This window comes from Pan paniscus, chromosome 20, assembly GCF_029289425.2.
Source record: "Pan paniscus chromosome 20, NHGRI_mPanPan1-v2.0_pri, whole genome shotgun sequence".
Taxonomy (NCBI): Eukaryota; Metazoa; Chordata; class Mammalia; order Primates; family Hominidae; genus Pan; species Pan paniscus.
In genome coordinates, this window is record NC_073269.2 from 26,669,238 (window position 1) to 26,683,344 (window position 14,107).

General features: G+C 38.0%; 1 protein-coding gene across 1 annotated transcript in view; it reads left to right on the forward strand.

Moving 5' to 3' along the window:
* LOC100968542 (zinc finger protein 257-like) overlaps positions 1-14,107 on the forward strand; it is a 40,872-nt gene that overhangs the window by 12,379 nt on the left and 14,386 nt on the right. The window contains 2 exon segments of the mRNA XM_003809233.7: positions 9,433-9,559; positions 10,091-10,186. Of these exon segments, the coding sequence (XP_003809281.4) occupies positions 9,433-9,559; positions 10,091-10,186 (223 nt within the window).

Below are 14,107 nucleotides of genomic sequence, written 5' to 3' on the forward strand. Positions count from 1 at the left end.
CTTTTGGTTATTTTTTGCGTTCTGCTAGCTTAGAATTGGTTTGCTCTTGCTTCTCATACTTTATTTTGTGATATTAGGTCACTAAATTAAGATCTTTCTAACATTTCGATGTGAGCATTTAGTGTTATAAATTTCCTTCTTACCACTGCCTTAGCTGTGTTGCAGCAATTCTGGTATGCTGTATCTTTATTCTCAGTTGTTTCAAACAACTTCTTGATTTCTGTCTTAATTTCATTATTTGCCCAAAAGTCATTTAAATGTGGGTTGTTTAATTTTCATATAATTGTATGTTTTCAAGTGGTTTTCTTTGTAGTTGAATTATATTTTCAACAATCTGTTGTCTCCATGTGTGGTTGGTATAATGTAGGGATTTTTGTATTTGCTGAGTATTGTTTTATTTCTAATTGTGTGGTAAATGTTAGAGTTTGTTTCACATGGTGATTAGAATAATGTATATTATGTTGTTTTTACATAGAGTTCTGTAGATATCTATTAGGACTATTTGGTCAAGTGTCAAGTTTACATACTGTTATCTTTGTTTATTTTCTGTCTCAAGGATCTATCTAATAGTTTCTGTGGGTTGTTGTAGTCTCCTACTGTTGTGTCAGAATTAAAGTCTCTTCATAGGTCTCTAAGAACTTGCTTTATTCATGTGTACCCATGGAATTTTTATAACACATTTCTCTCTTCTGCTTTTTTCCCCATAAGCATTATTTCAAGTGCACAAAGTGTGCCCAAGGCTGCCCCTTAGATGCCTGAATCCAATGTCTGCTGAAATTCAGATGTCCAAGAATTCAAGAACACGTCCAGAAAACCTGGCTGTTGTAGAAAAAAATATAAATTAGAAATGAAAAGCTTTATTCTTCTACCTTGAAATAAGCACTTAGCATCTTAAAGCATTTAAGATGATATGTACATTTATCTTTGTTATTTTGAAATATACATAAATTATATTAACAGCTAAGTAAACCTTTTGTCATTATTTTTTACTCAAGGTTGTCATTAGCTAGGACTTCAGATTCATTGTTTTTGCTTTGGCAAAGTGTTTTCCTTTCATTTTTAGTCTTTTAAAGTCGACAGTTTTGTTTATATCAAAGCTCATTTTAAAAACACGCAAAAGTGGAGCACAAAAATAGGATTAAATTTAGCCATACAGAATGATAAAGACTAAAAGATACTGAGTAGTTTTTTTAAACAGAAAACTGATTGTCCAAGGTGATTATCTAATATTTTCAGGCTGAAGTACTCACACTGCAAAAGAAAGCAGTTCAGTATATAAACTGAACAGTGAAGTCTTTAGTTGTACTTTGGTTTCCGTTTATTACTTCAGAACAATTAGCATAGTTATGTGTAGTGTTTGTAGGCAACCTGCGTTTATATACTTTAAAAAGTATTTTCAGCCAGGCATGGTGGCTCACACCTGTAATTCCAGCACTTTGGGAGGCCGAGGTGGGCAGATCACGAGGTCAGGAGTTGGAGACCAGCCTGGCCAACATGGCGAAACCCCGTTTCTACTAAAAATACAAAAATTAGCCGGGTGTGGTGGCACGCGCCTATAGTCCCAGCTATTCCGGAGGCTGAGGCAGGAGAATCGCTTGAACCCAGGAAGCAGAGGTTGCGGTGAGCCCAGACCACGCCATTGCACTCCAGCCTGGGCGAAAGAACGAGACTCCGCCTCAAAAAAAAAAAAAAAAAAAGTATTTTCTACAATAGTATGAATATAAGGCCACAAAATTTACTTTCAATGAATCAGAGGGCCTTTTAATATTGTTATTTATACTTTTGAAATATAAAGTGTTTTAACTGAATTATGATAACAGACTTTTTTTGTTTTGTTTTGTTTTGTCAATGGAGTTTCACTCTTGTTGCCCAGGCTGGAATGCAATGGCATGATCTCAGCTCACCACAACCTCTGCTTCCCAGGTTCAAGTGATTCTCCTGCCTCAGCCTTTCAAGTAGCTGGGATTACAAGCACCCACCATCATGCACAGTGAATTTTTGTATTTTTAGTAGAGATGGGATTTCACCATGTTGGTCAGGCTGGTCTCGAACTCCCGACCTCAGGTGATCCACCCATCTCGGCCTTCCAAAGTGCTGGGATTACAGGCATGAACCATGGTGCCCAGCGATTACAGATATTTTTAAAAAATTTTACATTTATTATGACTAGTACATTAAAATTATATATACTTAGATATTTATATCTAATGTTCAAAAATTTACTACAAAATTGTTACAGTAGATATTAGTCTGAAATGCTTATTAATCTATCTAATAGGGATAACTCTAGGTAAGCATAATTTTAGTGTCTTGTATTTCACTAACTTGGAATGCTGCTATTACAGGACAAACATAGGTGACATGGCCATCCAAAAACTGTAATAGCTCTTTAGTTAACTATGTTACAAGCTCAAATATATTCTACTATATGAACAGAGAGGGATTCCAATTCTTCATCAAAAAGTGCTGGTGGAAGTTGTCAGATGTATTTCAACATAGATCCCCCATTCAATGGCTAGGAGATGAGAGAGCAGCAGAGATGAAAGAGAAACCTTATGAAATTCTGCTGAAAATATGCACACTTTCTTTATAATGCTCATGTTTCTCATGCTGAGAGTAGCTGTGCACTCTGGATGCTTAGAGAGAAATTCTTTTCAGGGGAATATTTTCTGGCTATTTTGATAAATCTTATGTCTAATGTGAGTTTTTCTTAAGATGCTTTTAACTTCTTTATTTCTCTCAATAAAATCTTGCTCATTTGAGAGCTGTTTTTCTCTCAAATGCTTTGGGTGTCTGTTTTAGAAGCCTTATGCGTATCCCGTGGTGTCTTTGAATGAGGTGGGCTGTCACAGGGATGACTCTTGGAGTGATCTCTACCCAGACTCATACTGCAAATCCAGCAGTATTTTTTCATGTCACCATTATAAATTGGCACTGAGGCTGAAACACTTCTTCCATTCCCTTTATTGTGAAGGTGCAGTTCTACCCAGGAGGCCTGTAGGCTCTCCTCCTGCAGCTCAGGCTTCACTCTCTGATGTGGCACTGGAGTGCTACTGTGGCAGTTCGGGTTCACATAAGATGTGAGCTGCCAGCTGTGAGCCCTGTGCTGTGGGCTGTGCCTCGGTGGCAGATGGTAGGAGTCAAGAGAGGACACTGGTGACCAGGGGAGGGCAAGCAGGAGTGCTCTAACCCAGTCTCAGGGAGTAGAGAGCCATTATTTAAAAATGTAAATAGCCAAAATGATAGCATCCTAATCAACCATTTTTGTAGAAGAGTGAGAGCCTACCTTCAGCAGGCACCAGGCTTAAGTGGCAAAACTGCCTCTTGTCATGAAGATGTGATAAGGTTTATTTTGGCATTGAATATAACCATGTAGCATATATGGAAGGCCTTTTCAATTATCAAGTGAATTTAGAATGAATTATGTATGGCATGGTGTTGTAAATTTTTCTGCTTATGGACTAATTATGATGAACATCTTTCTGTCTTTGCAGTCTTTGAGCAGATTGACCATGATGCACTTCACATTCTAGGTTAATTGTGTAATAAAACAGTTTTCTTTCTGTTCTATCATTGTGTTTCTCTGGGGCTGTAGAAAGTTTTTCTTTTCGTTATATATTCCAAACACTGTCTAGAATTACCAGACATGATATAAACACATAAGGTGCCAGCCAAGCTTTACTCTAGAGGGGACTTTCCCTCTCAGGCTTCCAGTCACCTCACAATTATGCTACACAGTATGTGCTGTCTCCTAAATATGCAGGAAGAATTGTGTATCTGCCTATTTGGTATCTATAGCCCACTACAGTCACTTCTAGAGAAGCTAGACCAGATTTCTACAAACTTCACAGGGCAGCAATCAACATTTTACCTCTTTCGTTGACTCTTGTATCTTCAGACCTGAAACTGATTCATAGAACATGGAGCTCAGAAACCCAATCAGAGTAATATGTGCGCACTGAGTAGACACGTAGACATGAGAATCTCCACTTTCTTGTATCTCCTCTTGCTAAAATGTCCACAAATATGCAGGTAACACCTGCTGCTACTCCACCCATCGAGAGCCTAAATCTGCAGCTCCAAATTCTGAATGTAGGTCTTAAGATTTGGAAAACAAAAAAAAACGTTTATCTGAGGAATACAAGTCCTTTTAGTTGTCAAACACAGAGAGACATTAAAATGAGAGCTCAGGTTGGGTGCAGTGGCTCACACCTGTAATCCCAGCACTTTGGAAGGCTGAGGCAGGTGGATCACGAGGTCAGGAGTTCAAGACCAGCCTGGCCAACATGGTGAAACCCTGTCTCTGCTAAAAATACAAAAATTAGCTGGGCATGGTGGTGGGCGCCTGTAATCCCAGCTACTTGGGATGCTGAGGCAGAGAATTGCTTGAACCTGGGAGGTGAAGGTTGCAGTGACCCGAGATCGCGCCACTGCACTCCAGCCTGGGCGACAGAGCGAGACTCTATCTCAAAAAAAATAAAAAATAAAAAATAAATGAGAACACAATTATGTCTTCCCCCCCCCCTTGAGCTATGTATTCATCTCCTGAAACCATTCACAATTGCCACACGTAGCATCAATTTAACTAATAATGTGACACTGAACACTATAACTTAAGCTGTAAACCTTACTGATGTATATCCAATCAATAGTCAATGTTATTTCTATAAATAAATAAGAAAGGTAGGTATAGTTGTGGTTATGACTCTAGACACTTTGTTGCCTTGATCTCTCACTCCCAAAATCGTTTGTTACTAACAAACATTTTTGTACCATCCCACTCTCTGTCCCTTTTTTTTTTTTTGCCTTTACAAATCCACTTGTAACTGCTGATAATCAAAGTGTAGATTCCAGGCAACTTGAATCTTTGCTCCCAGGTTACAGTCCTCAAAGGTGGAACGAATAAACTGTCTACTTATATCCGTGTTGCCTCGGGTTTTTCTTTTTAGGCAGACATATTACTTAGGATGTGCTAGAACAGCCTCTAGGAGAACATCTCTCTTTGATTGTACTCCACTTGCTGTAACACCTAAGAATGCAGAGCCAGTTTGATCTGACCAAGAATCTGCACATAAGAGCTGACCTCTGCCTGAGATTCACAAGACAGGGCCACGTTTTAGATTAAGAAGGTAATGAAAACCAACAGGAGGAATTTCTGCATTGTGAGATGTCAACATAGACATCTTAAAGCCCCCCTTTGATAGTGTGGCTCTTTGAGCTTTTCAAGTCTTGTCCAGTGACCTGCTGCAGTTACATGAGAGGATCCTGGTGTAAATAGAATCTGATAGCAGCATCTTAGGAGTGAGAGATCAAGGCTACAAAGTATCCAGAGCCATGACTGCAACTATACCTACTCCTAAAATGTGATACTGGAGTAGAACATTTTTGTCCTTCCTCTTACCCAAAAGCTAGCAAATCAGGACAGGTGATCCAGGTTCTGGAGCTTTACCAGGGCAGTTCCATTTTCTATTTAGAATCAGCCTAAATCTCTTCTGTCTGGCTTACAATTGGGCCGTCAGCACACGGTCACTGGGAATCCTCTCAGAATCACCTAGGTGTCTTTGAGACATTTGAGGATTTCCGGAGCAGAATTGTCAGGCCGACAAGAGTGGTTAACTCTGTTTCTGTCTCGGTGTAAGAGAAATGGGTCATCCTTCCCTCATTCAAGAGATGTCTTTGGTTGGTACCCAGATGACAGTTTCTTCAGATTGCTGGTACTTGGGTGGAAAAGAAGTTCTGGAGATTCGAACAGATAAACTAAATGCTTCCATCTCATATGGCCATTAGAATAATAGATGTAGCAGTCATGGTCCCTACCATCCATGAACTTTTAGTCCAGACTAGCAACTGGATAAACGATGAATTAAGCATCATATGGTTGATATAATAAATAGATTTGTGCAAAGAAACTTGGGGTTTATTTGGGCCATAAGTAACCCAAATAAAAAATAAACAATATTAGGCTGGGCGTGGTGGCTTACCCCTGTAATCCCAGCACTTTGGGAGGCCGAGGTGGGTGGATCACGAGGTCAGGAGTTCGAGACCAGCCTGGCCAACATGGTGAAACCCCATCTCTACTAAAAAAAATAAAAAATTAGCTGGGCGTGGTGGTGGGCGCCTGTAATCCCAGCTACTTGGGAGGCTGAAGCAGGAGAATCGCCTGAACCCAGGAGGCGGAGGTTGCAGTGAGCCAAGATTGAGTGATTGAGTGATTGCATTCCAGCCTGGACATCAGAGCAAGACTCCATCTTAAAAACAAAAAAACAATATTGTTGTGACTTCTGATGTCATCACCTGAAGGGATGTTTATGGACAGAAGAATTGTTATTATTTTTATCTTTTATTTTGCTAAGAATACTTATTTATCTTCTAATAAAATTATTCTAGATATCCTTAAGATATTTGTTTAAATGGATTATTAGTATATATTATGAAATTGACAGGGCAGTAGCTAAAAAAGATTAAAGTTACATGAACTCTGGGATTTAAGTTTTTCTTGGGTAAGCTTAGGAAACAGAACTGGAAGTACCCCAGTGGCACAGAGAACAAATTCTACATAGGCTCCACTCCCTGCTCCAGTTCTGTTCAGTTCCTACTTGGGGGCTTTATTTAGTCCTGTCCCCACCCTGGAGTCTTGCCTCAGATAACTGATTTAATAAGATCAGAGTTTTGGTTGGTGAAGCCTGCTGTCTTTCTAGAAGTGGTGCTCACAATTTTCTGAAATCCAAAAGCAGATAAATGGGAATAATAAAGTATGTATTTTAGGGTCTTTTTAAATTTTTTATTAAAACCAGTGCTTGCAGAGACATTCCATTTAGCAACCTGTTTTCTAATCTTACAAATCAGTAGTTGCTTCACAAGTCACAAAAAATTAAATATAAACACAATAAAAATTCCTCTAAACTACATTAAATTTTTCCTTTATCCCTCTCATCTATTTAGCTTTATTCTATACATTTTATAAAAAATTAATGACAGAAACTATAAAAATTAAAATGCTGTGCCCTTTATCTAAATCCTGGGAATTATTAAACACTTAGTACCAATTCCCAAGGGTGTTATGAAGATTAAGTCACATAATGTGTTATTCCCAGCACAGTGCTCCGTAACATCCTCTTGCGCACATAGAGCACAATGTTTAATAAACATTCCATCAGTACACTTGTACATGTTATTTAAACGCAGACTTATTCAGACATGGCTGTTTTCTGTTTCCTCTGTATACTCTACAGAGCCAGCAAAGAATATGATACTTTAGGATGGAGAGTGGTTGTCTTCATTTGCCCTAGAAGTATTTGTGTTGTGACAAGAGTGCTGAGTGTAAGGGACTCTGTGCTGTGCCTGCTTTCTCTAACTAATGCTGAGCATGAGCCCGGGGGAGCAACATCAACATTGACAGGGGACTTGTTTAAAACATTCATTTTGGACCCTTTTCAAACCTGCAGCATCACGTTACATAGAGTGGGCCCAAAATTACTAAGTGATTTGTAAGCTCATTAAAGCTTGAGATTAAATGCTTAGCTAAGTGGTTATAAGCCCAGACCTCTAATTAGGATTACATGGCCAATTTGCAGAAAAATCCTTACTTCAGCTTTTCCTACAGGTTTTGTTTATTGTTTTAGGTGGAAACATATATGTTGTTTTGGTTATGTACCTCGTATAATTCCAATGTGAGGCCAGAATCAACAATGAAGTGTTCAAGGCATTCATGAGAGTTAAGGTAGAAACCTTTGCACTAAAGGGTGGTCACAGGGCATGTTCTGTTTGGGTTTGGGAGAGACAAGGCAGTGTGGCCCATATTACCATTACTGTAGCAGAAATTGCTGGTGTCTGTGGCAGAGGAGGGCATCTGAGGACAGAAAAGAAGAAACTTATATTTTTATTTTCATAGAGAAGCTCATTGTTCCTGAATCTCTACTAGTATAAAGGACAGAAATGGATGGAATGTTTCTGCAGGTCTTGGTCCTGCCAGTGGGTGTGGTGGTAGCAGGTAAATGGGTGGTGCTGACACCTTTAAAGGCATATTCTCGAGATGCAGGTGTAATTTGTGCAGAAAATTTCATCTGAGCAGGAATTCCAGAGGAGAAGGAGGAAAAAATGGCTTTTTTTTTTTCAACTAAACATGTCTCATATCAAGAGCTGTGTCCACTCTGCCTTCTGAAATGCCATGCATTTTTACATGCAAACCTTTACTTCTCTACTTGTTTTTCCTCCCTAATGAGTTTGTTTTAACTACTTTTAAAAATTCTTATAATAGTCAAGGGTCTCTGAAAAATATGTTTTTTCCCATATACCAGAGCCTTCTACATCATGGCTCCTTCTATGCCACGCAGAATTTTCTTCATGGATTTATAATCTACTGTATTAAAAATGTTCCCTTTGTGGCTGGGAAGCTGTGAATACTCAAGATTCCTATTGGAAGAAGAAAGGGGTTCTTAAAAAAGATGGAAAACTTGTAATGTTGAGGTTCCATCTGTGTTCTTCATTAACTCTATAGAGAGCAGGATTAAGAAAGTGTTTATTTAAGGAGGATGGCATTTATTACCCAGAAAGTCCTGAAAAAAAATGAGGAAATACTTGCTCTCTAGGGTGCTAAAGAAAGACTACTTAAAATCACTATTAAAAATTACAGAACATGAGAGATATCTGTGTCTTGAATTTGGTATAAAACTGATGGTTCTTTATGGTTGAATTCGGACTACAATTTACTTCTGGGAGAAAATGTCACAGTGGTGATGCTGTGTCCTTCTTTTGTGCATCAGCACATCATAAAAATTTGTCCTAGTGCAAGTAACATTAATGATTCACTTGGTTAAGGAGGTCTCCTACAGATATTTTTACTAGAAAGCTAGTTATTTTTCTTTTCATTATAAATTATTTTTATGCAGCGGATGTGCATAAACCATCACATTTTATCTGGTAGCTGCCCCTCTTTCTTAGGTTTTATTTGCATATATCTGTCTTTGGCAAGTAAAAACTGTCATCTTTTTCTTTTTACAGTCCAGCAATACTAGGAAAAACACAGGCTCTTTTACTTAGTGGATGTTTGACAAAATATTCTTGGGCCAAAAACATTGGCATTACTGGTGAACTTGTTAGAAATATAGAAACTCAAAACAAAACAAAAAAAATTCAGAAACAGGCTTTCTATAAGTCAGAACCAGTTCTCTACTCTCTCATTTGACCTTGAGACACATTAAAAATTCTGCCCTGGCCGCTTGGTAAATGTGTATGGGGGTGTGTTTTTTAGAGTCAGAGAATACATTAGAGAATATTTCTGTGTTAAAAAAATATTTTCTTGGATAATTTTGGTCACTCCAATAAGGCAGAACCTGTTCTCTCTACTCTCTAATTACACCTTGAGTGACATTAAAAATTCTGTCCATGACCACTTGGTAAATATATGTGTGTCTGTGTTTGTGTGTTTTTCAGGGACCACTGACAATTAGGGATGTGACTGTAGAATTCTCTCTGGAGGAGTGGCATTGCCTGGACACTGCACAGCAGAATTTATATAGGGATGTGATGTTAGAGAACTACAGAAACCTGGTCTTCCTGGGTGAGGATAACTTCAATACTCAATTCCTAATATACTCCAAAGGCTTTATTTTTGTTTTTTGTTTTTTTTGTAGAATGTTTTTTGGTAATTTGGTAATTTTTGATAATTATGCTTTGCATAAATGAGTTTCATATCCCTGTTTTCAAGAAAATCATAAGGATTTGTCAGTGTAGAAAAAAAATTTCTTCAAGAGGTTTCACTTTGAACTGAACTTTCCACATTGCTGAGCTGATCTCTATCCCTCACTCTAGAATAGTGGTAATTCCAGAAATTTAGTGGTGTAAAATATTGTTGCCCACGCCTTAAAATCTAATTGCTACCACCAATTTTTTAATTCAGTAGTACTGAGTAGTGAATTAAGAATCTACAAATATACAGTATTTTCTAAATATTTAGAAATTTCTGTTATAAATTAGTATTTTGGCATAAATGTATTAGAATATTATATTACATTCTCTTTATTGAGCACATTACTAAGTTGGTAATTGGAGAATATGAGCAAGATGCATGTTACTTATTTTTAAAAAACAGGTATTGCTGTCTCTAAGCCAGACCTGATCACCTGTCTGGAGCAAGGAAAAGAGCCCTGTAATATGAAGAGACATGAGATGGTAGCCAAACCCCCAGGTAGGTGAGAGTGAAAGCCAGTACAACAGATGAAACAGATGAGAGATCCAAAGGTCAACGAGAAAGCAAGTCCTTAAAATGTCATTTCGGAAGCTGTATTCCAAGGGATATAGTTTCTGGAAGCCTGAGTTTGCATTTTTTTTTCTTTGCTCTCACATAGGGACATTTCTGTCTTATGCTTTTAAATTCTCTAAAGATTCTACTTTCCTTTCAGTCATTTTCCTTAAAGTTTACAGTGAGAGCCAAAGTCCTCATGGCATATAAGAGACTGCACAGTCTGACTGCTTTTTCATTGTTTTTAGGGGCTTACAAATATCTGCATAATTTTCAAAAATTCTATGTTAAGCTATGTCTTAAGTTCTCTTTTTGCATTGTGTCTGACATGAATAGAGTAGTGGTTTCTGTTCCATTGAATTTTTTAATTTTTCTGCACATTTCATCCTTTTTCTTTAGTATATTTTTGAAAGATAGTTTGGAATTATAAAATATGATGTCATTCTGCTTTTTTTTTTCCTGAAGATTGCTTTGGCTATTCAAAGTTTATTGTAGTTTCATGTAATCTTTAGCCTTGTATTTTCCATTACTGTGAAAAAAACTTGCCACTGGAATTTTTACAGGAAGCTTATTGAACCTATGTTTATTGAATCTATATTCTTTCAACTCATAGACAAGAAACATTTTAAAATTTATTTTTGTCTTCTCTATTTCTTTTCCTAGCTATCTTATATCTTTCAGTGTAAAGAGTTTTTATCTCCTTGGTCAAATTTGTTCTCAGAAATTTATTTATTTATTTGTTTTTTGAGATGGAGTTTCACTCTTCTTGCCCAGACTGAAGTGCAATGGTGCAGTCTCAGCTCACTGTAAACTCCGCCTCCCGGGTTCAAGCAATTCTCCTGCCTCAGCCTTTCAAGTAGCAGGGATTACAGGCACTCGCCACCATGCCTGGCTAATTTTTGTATTTTTAGTAGACATGGGGTTTCACCATGTTGGCCAGGCTGGTCTCGAACTCCTGACCTCAGATGATCCGCCCTTGTCAGCCTCCCAAAGTGTTGGGTTTACAGGCATGAGCACCGCGCCTGGCCAGAAATTTATTATTTTAATGCTATTGTAAATAAGATTTTTTTTTGTCTATTTTACCAGATAGTTTGTTTTAAGTGTATGGAACCATAACTTGTATTTTAATTTTATATTTTGCTAATTTACGGAGTTTATTTATTAACTTGGGTTTTAAGTCACTGCTTATGGTTTTCTATATATAAGATGTAATCTACAAACAGCAAATTTTTACTTATTTGTCTTCAGTTTCAATGGCTTTTTGAAAACTGTTTTGACTAATTATTCTGCCATATACTTCAGTGCTATGTTAAAATAGAAGCATTGACAAGGTGCACAATATAATTTTGCATTTGGTGTCTGTGAATTTGAAGGAGCAAACACCTCTTCAAGTTTCTATAAACTAGTTTCAGGAGGTAAAGATCTTCTTCCATTGGGCCCCCAGGGTGATGGGATTCCCTCTGGGTTTGTGATGGAGAGGGGTTGTAGCTTGGTCACAAGATTGCTGGGTCTGCACTAGGGTCCACCTTTAGTTGGCTTGTTACAAGGGGCTTGGATAGTTGTAATTCCCATATTATTTTTGGACAGATTGGATATCCTTCAAGACTTTGCTTTGTAGGGCAGACACTAGGGCAGGTTTTTGCAGTAGGGTCTGTATATAATGTACCTTAAATCGGGATGTAAATGAGTATGGCTTTTGCTGAGTACCACAGAGGATTTCCTCGGGTCACACTGTGTTGGTTTCTAGGTAAAGAGAACTGGCCATAAACTGTGGCCCAGGAAGCTGGAACTGAGACTTTGAACTGCTTCAGGCACCACATTAAAAGCCAGGGTCTGCAGGCCTGCCTGCATGGCTATAAACGGGTGTCTTCCTCCAGGCCTGTGAAAGGACAGAACCTCTCCCAGACTGCGGCTGAAAGGATTTTGAAATAATTACAGAGTAAATTCAGAATTCTCAGTGGGACCAAGTAGGGTTGGCCATTTCCTGTCCTGTAGCCAAGACCAGGGGTCCTGTAGTTTGCCACCGAAATGAGAGCCTGCTTTCTGAAGAGAACACCCCTCAATCTTTGACTTTAGCAGAATTTCACAACTTCATCCCTGGACTTTAAAGATCTCTTAAAGGCACTTATTTTGGAGATGGGGTCTTGGTACATAACCCAGGCTGGTCTTGAAATCTTGGCCTGAAGCAATTCTCCAACCTTAATATACCATGTAGCTGTCATTACAGGTTTGAGCCATGAGGCCTGGTACTCTCATAAAGGTATTTTTGTCAGGGATGGCCAACAAATTTTCTTGCTGTGGAGGAATAGACAAATAGGGCACCTTTTATTTCTCTATCTTATTAATGTCACCCTTTCTATAAGTTTTTAATTTCTAATTTCTATTTCAAATGTGCCTGTAATTTTAGATTCAGACATTTAGGAGCAATAAGCTAGAATTTACGTGTTATGTTTGAAGTAAATTAGGTAATTAGTAGGCATTCCATATTTACTAATATAGTTACTTACAAATTTAAGTTTGCTACAGGCAAAAAGGAATTATATATTTTCACCCATTTTCTCTAGCCTATATCTAAACAATAACATAATTTATTCGTAAGTATTTGTTTTATATAATAGACTCCAACCATATTCTGCTATATATATATTAAATTATATATACAAAATAAATAATAATAAATACATATATTAATTACATATATATTTTAGCAATGTAAGGCTATTCCTTACTTCTAAAGTTGGATTACAGCAGTTTCATTTTGTGAAAGAATAGCATACAATTAAAACATAAAAATTATCTCTAGTTTATTTTAAATGCTTATTTATTAAATGTTTCTCATTAAAATCTTCTGTTTATGATTATTCTGCATTTTCTCTAAAATTTTACTGCCACACAGTGCCTGTCAATGATTCGAAATACCTGCCTTCCATGAGTACACAGTTACAGTCAAATACTGTAGTTATCTAGACAATTTTTTTTAATGGTACATCAGTGTTGCATACCAGATTATATGAGTAAACATTTTACTTATTATTGTTTTGCAGTTCCATGTTAGTGTGTTTTTTTCAATGTAGGTTTCTTTTTTTTTTTGAGATGGAGTCTTGCTCTGTCGTCCAGGCTGGAGTGCAGTGGCATGATTTCGGCTCACTGCAACCTCCGCCTCCCGGGTTCACGCCATTCTCCTGCCTCAGCCTCCCGAGTAGCTGGGACTACAGGCGCCCGCCACCATGCCCGGCTAATTTTTGGTATTTTTAGTAGAGTCAGGGTTTCACCGTGTTAGCCAGGATGGTCTCGATCACCTGACCTCATGATCCGCCTGCCTCGGCCTCCCAATATGCTGGGATTATAGGTATGAGCCACCGTGCCTGTCCTAAAATTTACCATCTTTAATCTGTTTAAGTGTACATTTCAGGCCTAGGCATGGTGGTGGCTCACATCTATAATACCAGGATTTGGGAGACCAAGACAGAAGGATTGCTTGAGCCCAAAATGTTGAGACCAGCCTGGGCAGCATATAAAGTCCCCCTCTCTCCACACACAAAAAATGTTTTAATAGCCAGGCATGGTGGTATGCACCTGTGGTCCTAGCTATTTGGGAGATTGAGTGGGGAGGATTACTTGAGCCTGGGAGTTTGAGGCTGCAGTGAGCCATAGTTGTGCCACTGCAATCCAGCTTGGGTGACAGAGTAAGATCCTGTTTCAAAAAAATGGTATACATTTCAGGCATGTTAAGTACATTCACATTGTTATACAAGAGACTTCCAGAAATTTTCCGTCTTGTAAAACTAAAACTCAATACCCATTAAATAACAACAACCCATTTTACCCTCTCTCCAGCCCTCGACAAACACCGTTTCTCTTTCTGTT